The sequence below is a fragment of the Electrona antarctica genome (genome assembly GCF_951216825.1).
Source record: "Electrona antarctica genome assembly, chromosome: 13".
Classification (NCBI taxonomy): domain Eukaryota; kingdom Metazoa; phylum Chordata; class Actinopteri; order Myctophiformes; family Myctophidae; genus Electrona; species Electrona antarctica.
In genome coordinates this window covers 48,752,431-48,768,000 of record NC_136794.1, presented here as the reverse complement: position 1 = coordinate 48,768,000, position 15,570 = coordinate 48,752,431, and the positions used below count along the sequence as shown (strand labels likewise).

The 15,570-nt window shown below is 44.5% G+C and overlaps 1 protein-coding gene across 1 annotated transcript in view; it reads right to left on the bottom strand.

Moving 5' to 3' along the window:
• The window catches only part of spegb (striated muscle enriched protein kinase b), a gene marked incomplete at its 3' end in the record, with an annotated part of 93,607 nt that overhangs the window by 52,798 nt on the left and 25,239 nt on the right, over positions 1 to 15,570 (bottom strand). Inside the window, exons 2-3 of the mRNA XM_079517851.1 lie at positions 2,088 to 2,168; positions 1 to 1,018 (exon numbers count right to left, since the gene is read on the bottom strand). The exon at positions 1 to 1,018 is cut by the window's left edge and continues 527 nt beyond it. Of these exons, the coding sequence (XP_079373977.1) occupies positions 1 to 1,018; positions 2,088 to 2,168 (1,099 nt within the window). The remainder of the gene's footprint in view (positions 1,019 to 2,087; positions 2,169 to 15,570) is intronic.

Below are 15,570 nucleotides of genomic sequence, written 5' to 3'. Positions count from 1 at the left end.
GGCGGCCTTCGTTCAACTTTGCGTAACGTCATGTCCACAATATTTCTGCTGGGTGACTCTGCTCGTTGGTGAAGGGTTTTTGCTGGTGATGGTGATCTCTGGATGACTTCTCTAACTGGACTGGCTCTGCTTTTTTCTCTCACGGACCGTTGTCCGGGTAGGTCGGACAGTTGCATTGACTCTGGAGTTATGTTTGTGTACTGCTGCTGTGTTGGCTGCTGACTTGTGAAATTGGGTGACTTTGGTGGGGAACCCTCTTTCTGTTGCCCTTTTTCTTTCTGTTCTTTGCCCCACCTCTGTTCCCTTTCTTGTAGCTTTTGGAGGACTTGTGCAGGAATGGGCTCTACCTTCCTCAAAGGTTGATGCTGTAGACTCTTCTTGCCTCGTAGAGTGAGCTGCTCCGTCGAGAAGGACTTCTTCAGGTGAGGTTTCCCAACAAGCTTTTTAATGCGCTCCAGCTCCTGTGTGAACTTGTTCTCGATGTCCTGGACTTTCTGAGAGTAGTGAGGCTTGTCTTCGAGTGAAGCAGCCCGCTGCCTGAACATGGACCTCCTCTCGGCAGCGTCCTCCGTCAGAGCCTCCCTCAGATCTTCCCTGGAGCTTTCTCTAGAGATGCCCAAGCGGCTTCCTCCGTCATCCGAGTCAACAGACGCAGCCCTGTTGAAACCTGCCCAAGATCGTCCAGAGATGGAGCCTTCTGGCATATCAAGGCTTCGCCTCCGTTCCTCTAAACCGCGGACCTTCTCAAAGACCTTAGAGCTCGCCTTGGTGAGTTTTGGGGAGGGCCTGGTTGTTGTTAATTCTTTGCGTGAGTATTCGCTCACTGGAGTCTGGGGCCGTGAGTCCTGGGTGCTGCTTTGGGACATGGCAGCAGATTTTGGCTGCCTAACCTTTTCCTCGAACTCTCCAGGCACCGTGTCCTGGTAGTCGGTTGGCACGACGACAGGCTTCTTGCGGGAGCCTAGCATCGGAGAGGTGGAGGGTCGCTTGATGAGTCTTGGGGATGGGGGTGGCAGGACTTAAGGAGGAATTAGCACATATAAACAGGTGTTTGAATTTGAGTTTAGGACTTGGATTTCAGCATACTGTACAACTGACATTATGATTCTGACTGGAACATAACAATAAAATGAATTACTAATGACAAAAATACTTCAGGGGCTCCATTTTCGTCACCACTAAACCCCTTATCCCTAAACTTCTTTGCCTTTTTTTTTACTATTTTGCAAAACATTTTTGGATAGTTAAAATGGCCAGTCTACAAGCTCACAACGTGTCAATGTAGATTGGTTAGTTGAACTATTCAAAAACATTTTTCAAAATAGTAAAAAAAAAAAAAAAAAAGGCAAAGAAGTTTAGGGATAAGGGGTTTAGCGCTGACCAAAATGGAGCCCCAGATGTACTAAAATTGAAAATATTCCACAATTCCCACTATTCTTTCATTTACTGGCATAATTATTAAGACATGTTTTCAGAATGCTATTTTTTGCCCAGCATTTTCTAAATGTTCCCTGGCTTCAAAGATATAGAGTACATGTTTTAATAATAAGGAAATATGGTGTAGAAACCAGTGTTGATTTCATCGACTAAAACTAAGACGAAAAATGTTCGTCGACTACCTTTTTTCACTGGCGGAAACTAAATGGAAACTAAATTAAAACTAAGCTATGATGACTAAAACTGAGACTAAATATACTGACAATTTCGTCAACAAATAAAAACTAGACTAAAATGTTAGGAAGGGACTAGTGGACAAGAGATCCAGTATAAGTCATTTTACACTTGGTTGCACGCTGAAAATAGCAGATCTACAAGCTCACAAGCGCAACGCGTTATGAACTTGTAGATCCGCTATTTTCAGCAAGTGTAAGTGCCATTACGACGGCATCAAGGCCCACCAAAATAAATTTTAGTCGACTAAATCAACTGTACATTTAGTCGACTAAAATCTCATGATATTTAGTCGACTAAATCTAGACTAACACTAAAACATTCCAGGTGACTAAAATGTGAGCGAAACTAAATGAAAACTATTGAAGAGACCATGACTAAAACTAAAACAACACTGGAGGAAACATGGAGGATACCTGTCTGAGGCTGGAACTCAAAATCCCCATAATCTTCTTTGGTCTCAAACTCTTCTCCTTCATCCTCTGAAGTCTCCGAATCTGGAAAGAGCCCATTAAAAATGGATGAATGAGACGTTCTTTGAAAAACACATGCAAATAGAAACTTGAGCTGAGCTGGAGTAGGAGCAACATTGTTCTGAGGTTTACATGGAGAGGGTCGTTAAAGGCAGGAACCCCTTTTAGTGTTAGCATTATGTTATGCTTTAGCTATTGAAAAATAGCAGACCTACAAGCTCATAGCGCGCCACCGAGTGGCGCGCTACGAGCTTGTAGGTCTGCTATTTTGGAAAAATCGAAGAACCATTGACATAGAAACATAGCTTTTTCAGAAAACTGTCAGGATGTCGAAGACATTTTTAGAATCATCCTCAGGATACAATGGGTTAATACAGACAGAATAACATGTAATTACCAGTTGTGATCGTCCTGCACTAGTGGAAAGGGGAGTTTCCATAGTGGCAGCAGGAAAAACAGAGAGAAAACACTATTAATCATCATACTATAATTCAGTCAATGTCTGTCTGAATGTCTGTCTGAATGTCTGTCTGAATGTGTGTCAGAAACACCGCCGTATCTCCTCACTGCCTGCACCAATCACTCCCACTTTTCACACAGGCATTGACCATAATAATATGGAGGTCTTAACGAAGCCCTTAATTCGAATACAAAATGCGAAAACGCACCCAGTGCGCAGTACCCCCAGCGGCCGCAATATCTCACAACGGGTAAGGGCTAGTAATAATAATAAATCAACTTATAGAGCCATGTTTTGGGGGTACACACTGTCTGTAAGACAGCAACCAATCATCCTTTTCAACTGAGGTTTCGGTGGTCATTATGGGTGAAGCTCAGAGGGCCTTGCAAACGTGAAGCGAGGAACGCAGGCGTTGTTGCCTGGATCAACGACAGGTCTCCTGTCCAGGTCTGTTGAAGAGGGGCGCAACAACGCAAGCGTAAAAAAAAGCTAAACAGAATCCAGGTCTGGTGAGTCGCGAGGGGGGGCGTGTGCACGTAACGAGCACACGCGCAACAGATTCACGAGACCGCGCTCACGTAAATACGCTTGCGTTGTCGCACCGCGACTTCTCCGAGCAAAAACGCAGGTCTCATTGAAAATGAACTATAGTTCACCCCCAAGGCACTCGCAAGGCAAATAATATTATTACTATGTATTTTTGTGTTTTTTTTCGTTTTTCTTGTAATGTCACTTATTTTGCTTTTACACTTAAAAAAATGAACTGAGAGAAAATTAACATGTCTTAAAATATGAAACAAATTGCCTGTAAATTATCTTATAATGGCAATAAACGTATACGTAACAATACAAAGTTTAAAAAAATAAATAAAATAACTATAGGTGCGTTTTATCGCTCACCGTTTGCAAGGCCCTCTTACGCATATAAGTGTGTGTGGCACCCACCACCCACAACCCACCAGTCAGACTGGCACCCACCAGTCAATGCCACAGAAAAAGCTGAAAAATCCAATCAAAGCTGGACAGGCACAGAGGATGATGACACCACTCAGGATATTGCACACAAGTACACAAAACACAGAGTTTTTCAGCAGCAGGGCCAGAAGGCATTCTAGGAAAGGTTTCAAAGAATGCACAATCACTATCAGGAGTTTTCACTCACAGAAAATAGGTTCCGATAATCTCAGAGAGCCGAAAACACACACAAAAAGAAAACAAGATACGCTTCAAGAAGCATGTCAAAGAGCTGATCAACTGCAGGTTGCCACCCTCCAATTTGCATACCGATAAAGCAGATCCACAGACGACACAACAACAACGACAACAACAACGGCACTACACACTGCCTCTCACCTGGAGAAAAGGAATGCTTAGGCCCGACTCACACCTTTGCATCTAGCATACAACATTGATGCATGCTAGATGTAAAGAAAGGGTTTGTTTACATCTTGCCCCAATGCATTTCCAATGGAAGTCACATGGTTTGACACAACATTTGTGTTGTACGGCTTTCGGCTGTGTTTCGACTGCCCCCCACCCCCTCATACAACACAAATGTTGTGTCAAACCATGTGACTCCCATTGGAAATGAATTGCACCAGTAAATAAGTCTCATGCATCAGCTATACATCAGTCTGTTGTAAAGGTGTGAGTCAGGCCATATGTGAGGATGCTTATAGCTTAGACTCCAGACTTTACACCAAACTTAGACCACCCCGAGCCTGTGCACCGTCCTAGATCCTGGACTTTCGGTCAGAACCACGCCAAATGATAAGAAGGATTGGCTCAAACACCTCTGCCCCCTTGGTAATCAATACAGGACATGGACAATATTAAGACATGCGAATCCCTTGACTCCTTCAAAACCGCCCTCAAAGGGCTCCTACGGACGGCTGCCAATTAGAAACTGGCCCCGTAAAATCTGAATCCCCCCCCCACCCAAGGGGCCAGTGAGGCTATTCAACGTTGAAGCTCTCCTCCCTAGTGGTAGGAGGAGGGACTACAGGCGGACCCGTGGATTCATGACCGGGAAACCCCGTGCAGCTGGGCTTTAACATTGAGCGCTCGGTTGCACTTCCGCATTTGACCACCAAAATTTGGTGGTCAAATGCGGAAGTAGACGTTCTGAGACGGTACTTCCGGCAGTCTTCCGGGTGCTTCAAAACGCCACTGAGCAACTTCCGCTGACATGAATAGCTGGGGGGGCGGAGCTTCGCGCCAGTTCAGTCTCTATCCTTTTATATACTCTATGCCCCCACCCCACCGCCCACCCCTTTTTTCCCCTCACTGTATATGTTTCTTTTCCCTTTTTACCTCCCCTATGATGATTTCCTGTTTTGACTATAAAGTTGTGTATATTCGTACGTCTCTAATTGTTTTGATGAATTGAAAATGGTGGGCCCTATCGTAAACAAGTGTAATGCTTTATGGTGTCGTCCACTCACAGTTAACAGTTGTTGTATTGAGTTGTACTTGAAATGTACTGTAATTCTGCAAACTGTTAATAAATCAATCAATCAATCAAAAAACCCCAAGGGATGCGTCTCTAATCCCTGTTGTGCACCCATCACAACTGTGTGGACAGGCAGTGGCGTGCACAGATAGACACTAGCACCCCCTGCCCTTTTGGCAATGTGCCCTTTTGAAAAGAAACAAAAAACAACAACTTTTTTTTAATTTATTCTTTTGTACAGTGTACACTGTACAGTATGTGGACCATGGTGACATTGATCAATTCTTGATAAAAAGCTTCTAATATATTATTTAGGCCCCAAACTCTATAAATCTCACACGATTAAGGCAACCGGCCGGTTCCACGCGCTGCACAAGGTGCCCTTTTTTCACTTGAGCACCTGCCCCTCTAAATGTCTGTGCACGCCACTGTGGACAGGACATATAGCTACAACTTTGTAGTCAAGTTCACTGATGAGTGAGGCTTCACTCACACCTTCACATCTAGCATACAACATTGTTGCATGCTAGATGTAAACAAAGGGTAAGTGTCATGGCCGCCCCAATGCATTTCCAATGGAAGTCACATGGTTTGACACAACATTTTTGTTGTACGGCTTTCGGCTTTCAACTTCCATTGGAAAAGAGCTTGCAACAGTCAACAAGTCTCATGCATCAGCTATACAACAATCTGTTGTGCAGGTGTGAGTGAAGCCTGAGAGTGATTGGCCTGATCATTGATGATGATGATGATGATGATGATGATGAGACAGAACTACAAAGAGAGAGGTAGAGAACCAATGTTGCCATGAGAACAACCTTGTCCTCGATGTCCACACGGAATGTGAAGTGTATTACTTTGTAATTTGCGGACCCCCTTGAAAACGAGATGGATCATCTCAAGGGGTTTACTCCTAATAAAGAATTTCAGACAGAGTCAATGGCAGTAGATTGCATCAGCTGTGTGAGAGAGGCTGGATGATGCCTCAAATTGATGAGGACAAGGGAAGAAAATGTGTGTGCGTGTTTTTTTTCCCGGGTTTTTTTTCACACTTTTTTTTTTACATAACGACGGACCGAGCTGCACCAGCAGCAACAAATTTGTGCCAAGCCAGGGAGTCATTGGGGTCCCATTTTTACAGTCTTTGGTATGACCCGGCCGGGGGATCGAACCCCCAACCTCCCAGTCTCAGGGCGGACACTCTAACCACAGTGCCAAGCTATGGTCCAAATGAAGGAGAAATAAAGTTTGTGATCGACCCATCCCGCCAATGCATTAGTGGAGCTCTGAATCTTAGCGTTGCTGAGTCATCATATTATCTCAGCAGAGCTCTCCTGGGATATTATTAGTCACACTGTAGGAGGGCTAACATTTACAGCTTGGAATTAAAGTAAAGAAAATGAGGCCACCTTTTCAAATAATAAAGGGACATGAATAGTCAGTGAATTGATTTCATGCAGATCAGAGGCTCTGTGGCGGGGAAGAAGAGGAAGATGGATGGAGAACTGAATGTGTTTATCCCATTTTGGGCGGGAACCCCTTTTGGTGTTTTAAACATTATGTTATAATTTAGCTATTGAAAAATAGCAGATCTACAAGCTCATAGCGCGCCACCGAGTGGCGCGCTACGAGCTTGTAGGTCTGCTATTTTTGAAAAATCGTTAAAATGTGCCTAAAATCTTTCAGAAAATTGTCATAATTTAGAAAACTTTTTTTTTTAATTTCGACGTCAGGCCTGAATGGGTTATGATAGGATGAGAAAAAGATGATATATTATATATACATATTAGATAAGGCAAAATAAATCAAAGTAACCGTAATTCATAAGTCATAAGTAATTCATACATGTTCTGCCATAATGATCATGGTCTTCATTGCATGTTTGTAAAAGGCCCATGGAATGGTTCATGAGACATTACATCATCCATTCACTATTTATGAAGCTGCTTTTAATTTTTATGCCACGAATGCCATAAAAACGGGATAAAAACGGCATGAAAACGGCATAAAAACGGGATAAAAACAGGATAAAACGGCATGAAAACAGCATAAAAACGGCATGAAAACAGCATAAAAACGGCATGAAAACGGGATAAAAACGGCATGAAAACGGCATAAAAACAGGATAAAACGGCATGAAAACAGCATAAAAACGGCATGAAAACAGCATAAAAACGGCATAAAAACGGGATAAAAACGGCATGAAAACGGGATAAAAACGGCATGAAAACGGCATGAAAACAGCATAAAAACGGCATGAAAACAGCATAAAAACGGCATGAAAACGGGATAAAAACGGCATGAAAACGGCATAAAAACAGGATAAAACGGCATGAAAACAGCATAAAAACGGCATAAAAACAGCATAAAAACGGCATAAAAACGGGATAAAAACGGCATGAAAACGGCATAAAAACAGGATAAAACGGCATAAAAACGGGATGAAAACAGGATAAAACGGCATGAAAACAGCATAAAAACGGCATAAAAACGGGATAAAAACGGCATGAAAACGGCATAAAAACAGGATAAAACGGCATAAAAACGGGATAAAAACAGGATAAAACGGCATGAAAACAGCATAAAAACGGCATGAAAACGGCATAAAAACGGGATAAAAACGGCATGAAAACGACATCAAAACAGGATAAAACGGCATAAAAACAGGATAAAACGGTATGAAAACCGGATAAAACGGCATGAAAAACGGCATAAAAATTGCATAAAACGGCATGAAAAACAGCACGAAAAACGGCATTAAAATGACATAAAAACGTAATAAAAGTATTTATCAAGCATGTTTATGTAGCAAAATACATTTTTCATGAAACCACCAATGGAATGCAATGCAGCCATGCTCAAAGAACGTTTTGGAAATAATATTTCAAGTAATCCACATAAATGGGAATTTCGAAATTCTTGCATTGATTTACCATCAAAACAAACAAATAACTGGGAAAAGCATTCATAAACACCTGTATTTCATAAACATCCAGAAGACGTAGCGATTATTGCACATCATTATTTTATTTAAGAAATATCAATCTGCTTACAAAGAACACAAATCACATGACAACACACAAAAAAGCAGAAAATCAATCATTTAACCTGCTGTTCTTACATCCAGAAGCATCATGGCCTGAGGAGGAGGATTGTCCATATGGTTTATGGGACACTCCAATTTTCTGGCAGGAGACATAAGAGATAACATATATATTAAAAGACAATAAATGTACGATTAAAAACCAAGACTACTACACTTAGCAAGCGTTTGGGCATGTTATGAAACAGGTACTGTTATGTAGTTAGTTACTGCGTTTTTCGGACCCCTGGGGCTCCATTTTAAACCCCTTATCCATAAACTAATTTGCCTTTTTTTTTTTACTATTTTGAAAAACATTTTTGAATAGTTCAACTAGCCAATCTACATTGACACGTTGTGAGCTTGTAGACTGGGGAGGGTGATGGCTTGGGGAGGGTGATGGCATGGGGAGGGTGATGGCATGGGGAGGGTGATGGCATGGGGAGGGTGAAGGCATGGGGAGGGTGGGGGAGGGTGATGGCATGGGGAGGGTGATGGCATGGGGAGGGTGATGGCATGGGGAGGGTGAAGGCATGGGGAGGGGGATGGCATGGGGAGGGTGATGGCATGGGGAGGGGTGATGGCATGGGAGAGGGGATGGCATGGGGAGGGTGATGGCATGGGGAGGGGGGATGGCATGGGGGAGGGTGATGGCACGGGGAGGGTGAAGGCATGGGGGAGGGGGGATGGCATGGGGAGGGTGATGGCATGGGGAAGGGGGGATGGCATGGGGAGGGTGATGGCATGGGGAGGGTGATGGCATGGGGGGAGGGTGATGGCATGGGGAGGGTGATGGCATGGGGAGGGTGATGGCATGGGGAGGGTGATGGCACGGGGAGGGTGAAGGCATGGGGAGGGGTGATGGCATGGGGAGGGTGATGGCACGGGGAGGGTGATGGCACGGGGAGGGTGAAGGCATGGGAGGGTGATGGCATGGGGAGGGTGATGGCATGGGGAGGGTGATGGCATGGGGAGGGTGATGGCATGGGGAGGGTGATGGCATGGGGAGGGTGATGGCATGGGGAGGGTGATGGCATGGGGAGGGTGATGGCATGGGGAGGGTGATGGCACGGGGAGGGTGAAGGCATGGGGAGGGTGATGGCATGGGGAGGGTGATGGCATGGGGAGGGTGATGGCATGGGGAGGGTGATGGCATGGGGAGGGTGATGGCATGGGGAGGGTGATGGCATGGGGGAGGGTGATGGCATGGGGAGGGTGATGGCATGGGGAGGGTGATGGCATGGGGAGGGTGATGGCATGGGGAGGGTGATGGCACGGGGAGGGTGATGGCACGGGGAGGGTGATGGCACGGGGAGGGTGATGGCATGGGGAGGGGTGATGGCATGGGGAGGGTGATGGCATGGGGAGGGTGATGGCATGGGGAGGGGGATGGCATGGGGAGGGTGATGGCATGGGGAGGGGGATGGCATGGGGAGGGTGATGGCATGGGGAGGGTGATGGCATGGGGAGGGTGATGGCATGGGGAGGGTGATGGCATGGGGAGGGTGATGGCATGGGGAGGGTGATGGCATGGGGGAGGGTGATGGCATGGGGAGGGTGATGGCATGGGGAGGGGGATGGCATGGGGAGGGTGATGGCATGGGGAGGGTGATGGCATGGGGGAGGGTGATGGCATGGGGAGGGTGATGGCATGGGGAGGGTGATGGCATGGGGAGGGGGATGGCATGGGGAGGGTGATGGCATGGGGAGGGGGATGGCATGGGGAGGGTGATGGCATGGGGAGGGTGTCATACCGTCCCGGGACACTGTGAAACATGCCAGCCTCTCAACCCCACGCAGAAAACCACTCCGGTTACAGTTTCCAAAATGAGATTCATACATTGTTACCTACTAGCTGTCATTTGAAACTCCCCCCCCCCCCCCCCCCCCCGTGCATGTTGTCTCGTGACAAGACGTCGCTGTAGAGAAGTGGTCTTCAACCTGTTTCATATCAACGTCCTTTATTTATTCTGCATTTGAGCCATGGATGGATCACCATTTGATGCGTTTTAGGGCTCCATTTTCGTCACCGCTAAACCCCTTATCCCTAAACTTCTTTTTTTGAAAAACATTTTTGAATAGTTCAACTAGCCAATCTACATTGACACGTTGTGAGCTTGTAGACTGGGCCATTTTAACTATTCAAAAATAGTAATACTATTGCAAAATAGTAAAAAAAAAGGCAAAGAAGTTTAGGGATAAGGGGTTTAGTGGTGACGAAAATGGAGCCCTTAGCCTCTCAGACCCAAAACGTAACCGTTATTGTCGTTGGATAAGATTTTGTTCACAATTCCATGCTGTATTGATGTGGTACCATTAGGAGAGACAACAGGCAAACCTTATTCAAAATAACAAATATTTACTACATTCTCTAATTGTGTAGACTTCTTGTAAATTAACCCATTCTGGGCGGGAACCCCTTTTGGTGTTAGCATCATTAGCTATTGAAAAATAGCAGATCTACAAGCTCATAGCGCACCACCGAGTGGCGCACTACGAGCTTGTAGGTCTGCTATTTTTGAAAAATCGAAGAACGACTGACATAGAAACATAGCTTTTTAAGAAAACTGTCAGGATGTAGAAGACATTTTTAGAATCTGATCTCGGGTCAAAATGGGTTGAGAGCGTAAAATGAACAAATGGACCCGTTACTTACGGGTTAACCAGTGGTGGACAAAGTACCCGACCCCCAGTTACTTCAAATATTATTACTCAACTGCAAGTGAAGGTCACTCAGTCAGATTTGTACTTGAGGTGATAGTCCACTTGCCAGAATGTGAACCCAGGCATGTTGAGTACACCAAGGTTTTATGTTAGAAATGTTGAGTATGGGTCCCCAAGCATGTAGAAACTGCCAGATGCTAACTTGCATATGTTGAGCAATTTTCCTAATTGGCATAATATGTGACATTAACAACCTGTAGAAGGCAAAATATTCAAAATCCCATCATGCTTTATGTAGCATGTGACATGTCAAACTAGGGGGTTTTCATGATGCTGAATCCATTCCAAGCATTATTTTTGCAAAATAAACAACTCATTGGGCTAAAAACAGCCATAGCCTTCATCACATTTGTGATGACAGAAATGGCCGTTTTAGCCCAATGAGTGTTTTTCTTCCCAAAGCTAATGCTTGGAATGGATTCAGCATCATGAAAACCCCCTAGTTTCATAAAGCATGATGGGATTTTGAATATTTTGCCTTCTATAGGTTGTTAATGGTATAGTCACATGTTATGGCAATTATGAAAATTGCTCAACATAATGCAAGTTAGCATCTGGCAGTTTCTACATGCTGGGGACCCATACTCAACATTTATAACATCAGTTTCTACATGCTGGGGACCCATACTCAACATGTCTGGGTTCACAATGGGGCTTACAAGTAGACTATGAAGTGCTTGAGTACTTCACAAGTACACGCTTTGAGCAGTATTCAAAAGTACGTTAAAATGTATTTTTTAAAAAAAATATCAATACAATGCTGTATCGCAATTTATTTAGACATTTTCCTAAACAAAGAAATGGTGAAAATAACACATGCTCAGATTTTGAATAATGCTTTTTTTTATATATCATTTTTATCCCACGATTTTGTAATCCATTTTTCACCCCTGTGTCAATTATCTAATGTGATCCTGGGCTCTACACACCCTCCGCCAACCTAGTCCCCATATAATAATGCATTTTTTAAAGTTTCGGCCCCTGCCAGGGGTCCCATCCTAGAAACATAGTTGAGTCAAAAGTACAATATTTGTCTATGAAATGCAGTGAAGTTATAACGTCATAAGCTTCCAAAAAACAGCACTCAAAAGATGACTTGAGTATAGTACTCAAGGTACTATAGTTACTACTACTCAAGTTACTATACTAGTTACTTTGTAGATTTTGATTATCATTTCAAACAATACATTACCCACTTCAGCCCGATATACATTTCGGCCATTTAGAAATATAGCCGATCTGCTATTTTCAAAAAACTATTTTCTTTTGGTTCTTTAACTACATCTTGATGCCAATACTTTTGTACTTTTACTAAAAATGTCTTCTAAATCCTGACAGTTTTCTGAAAAAGCTATGTTTCTATGTCAGTGGTACTTCGATTTTTCAAAAATAGCAGACCTACAAGCTCATAGCGCGCCACTCGGTGGCGCGCTATGAGCTTGTAGATCTGCTATTTTTCAAAAGCTAAAGTATAACATAATGCTTAGTTAAAAAAACAAAACGGATTCCCGCCCAAAATGTGTTTTTTCTACATCTTGCTGCCAAATACTTTTGTACTTTTACTCAAGTGCATTTTGAATACCCGGGACTTTTACTTGCAGTATCAATACATTTACTAAAAAGTGAAAAAAAAAATGTGAGTACTTTTTCACCACCGCTGGGGGGGGGGGGGGGGGGGGAATCCATCCTTGGAGAACAGATGTATACGTTTCGGTTCATACACATACCTGTAGGTTGCCTGAACCTGGCAGCTGTCAAAACAAAACACGTAACATAGTACGCACGCATGCATACAGTATACATCATCTGCCCACCCCTGCTGCCATGCATGCTTGAAATATTATATCGCACGACTGTAAATTGCAGTTTTAAATGCAGCATTGCTTAAAAAAAGAACGATTCACAATTGACTATAATGGTAGCAAAGAAATGGCACTTACTTGCTTTTTTCTCTTTGGTCTGGTTTTCTTCATGGTTACTGTGGTGGGTATTTCCTCGACCATTCTCTTTGGCAGCGTTCGCCTGGGGTGGCACCGTGGAGGAGCGGGGGGGGATTCTCCTGGTTACGCTGGGAGTCCCAGAGCATCATTAGTAGCCTTTGCTAATAAAGTAATTTGCTGTCGCGAAAATCAGCAAAATATGTCTCACTCGGATGTACAACTTGTAACTTGCTGTACATGTAGTAGGCTGCTCCATATGGCATATCTCTTTCATATGTAGGTGAATCCCACACTCCCACACGCACGCACACACGCAGATGCACATACACGCTACACACACACACACACACACCTGCACGCACGCACGCACACACACACGTGCGCACACACACACACACAGTGCACTGCTTAAAAATGGCAGAGAGGAGAGGCACTATACTTAAGGCTGGTTGTTACATAACAAGTTCAGATTTCCACGCTCAGATTCTCAGCACAGCAGACGCACTGAACCGTGTGGTGGAATCCGGCTTTGAAACGCATCTATAGATCGCTGCAAGGTGCAGATCGTGGTTGAATTGGACGAAAGAAAGCAACAACAACATGGTCAGCTGCTTGAGAGAGAGAGAGAGAGAGAGAGAGAGAGAGAGAGAGAGAGAGAGAGAGAGAGAGAGAGAGAGAGGAGACCCCCGTTCGAAACCACACTGGGCAGGAAAAAAAAGCAGCGCGAGTGTCTTCCCCCACTATGATGGAATGGAAACCACAGCACACACAGCGTACACACAGCAAGCAAACCGCTTGGAGTGAAACAACCCTCTTGAGATGTGAAGGCTGACATTTCTTTCCTACAACCCCCTCTCTCTCTCTCTCACCATCTCTGTCTCTCTGCCTTTGTCTCTCTCCCCATCTCTGTCTCTATCTATCTATCTATCTATCTATCTATCCATCCCTTTCTATCTGTCTCTCTCTGCCCTCCATCTCTCTCTCTCTGCCCCCTCTCTGCATGTGTCTCTCTCTGTCTTTGTCTCTGTCTGTCCGTCTGTCTGTCTCTGTCTCTCCTACTCTTCATTTTATTCTTCAGGTGGTGTAAAGAGCTGGTGTTGTTTAGTGGTGAGTGGATCGAGGAGGGGGTTGACTGACTGCAACAGCATAACCCATTCTGGGCGGGAACCCCTTTTGGTGTTTTAACTAAGCATTATGTTATACTTTAAGCTATTGAAAAATAGCAGATCTACAAGCTCATAGTGCGCCACCGAGTGGCGCGCTACGAGTTTGTAGGTCTGCTATTTTTTGAAAAATCGTGAAAATGTGGCACAAATATTTGAATATAATATTCTTTCAGAGGACTTTTTATTTATTTCGACGTCAGGCCTAGGAACCTCCTCTCTCTCTCTCTCTCTCCCCTCCTCAACTCCGGTACAATGTTCACTCTGTTGTTACATGGAACTGTGACATTGATCTGCACGGCCAGTCGGCCACCATAACATCACAACAACACTCACACCGTGTCAAGTGCACCAAGTGCACCTCAGCGTTAACTCTGCTCTGAGTGCAACAATGGAACCAAATGGACCCCGCAAAGGTCAATTTGGTTCCGTTTTGTACACTCTCAGAACTACACATGGATAAGGGTCCATTTGGGTCCATTTTGTACACTCTGACAGAGTAAAATTAACACAGGATTTTACTCTGTAGAATTCAGAAACAGTAGAATAAGAATTATTTTTGTTGACAGTTATACGTTTGCATGGGGTGCATACTTAGTTTAGACTAGTCATTGGTTAGACATAAAGTTGGTGAGGGGTGCGTTAAGACGACCAGATTAAGGTTGGTGAGGGGTGCGTTAAAACGACCGGATTAAGGTTGGTGAGGGGTGCGTTAAGACGACCGGATTAAGGTTGGTGAGGGGTGCGTTAAGACGACCGGATTAAGGTTGGTGAGGGGTGCGTTAAGACGACCGGATTAACGTTGGTGAGGGGTGCGTTAAAACGACCGGATTAAGGTTGGTGAGGGGTGCGTTAAAACGACCGGATTAAGGTTGGTGAGGGGTACGTTAACACGACCGGATTAAGGTTGGTGAGGGGTGCGTTAAGACGACCGGATTAACGTTGGTGAGGGGTACGTTAAAACGACCGGATTAAGGTTGGTGAGGGGTGCGTTAAAACGACCGGATTAAGGTTGGTGAGGGGTGCGTTAAGACGACCGGATTAACGTTGGTGAGGGGTACGTTAAAACGACCGGATTAAGGTTGGTGAGGGGTGCGTTAAAACGACCGGATTAACGTTGGTGAGGGGTGCGTTAACACGACCGGATTAACGTTGGTGAGGGGTACGTTAAAACGACCGGATTAACGTTGGTGAGGGGTACGTTAAAACGACCGGATTAACGTTGGTGAGGGGTACGTTAAAACGACCGGATTAACGTTGGTGAGGGGTGTGTTAAAACGACCGGATTAACATTGGTGAGGGGTGCGTTAACACGACCGGATTAACGTTGGTGAGGGGTGCGTTAAAACGACCGGATTAACGTTGGTGAGGGGTGCGTTAACACGACGAGATTAACGTTGGTGAGGGGTACGTTAAGGGTTGGAATCACTTTTCATCACTATATCACCGCACACAATAAACAACCTATTTCTAGGCTATTGTAGGCTTTTAATTACAGCAGTTGTTATCCTAATCTAGAATAATCATTCGTGGATCTTGGTTTTTTCATTTACCCAGTGGCTCATTTAAAGGTATATTCAGTGATTTGACTTAATTCAAATATCA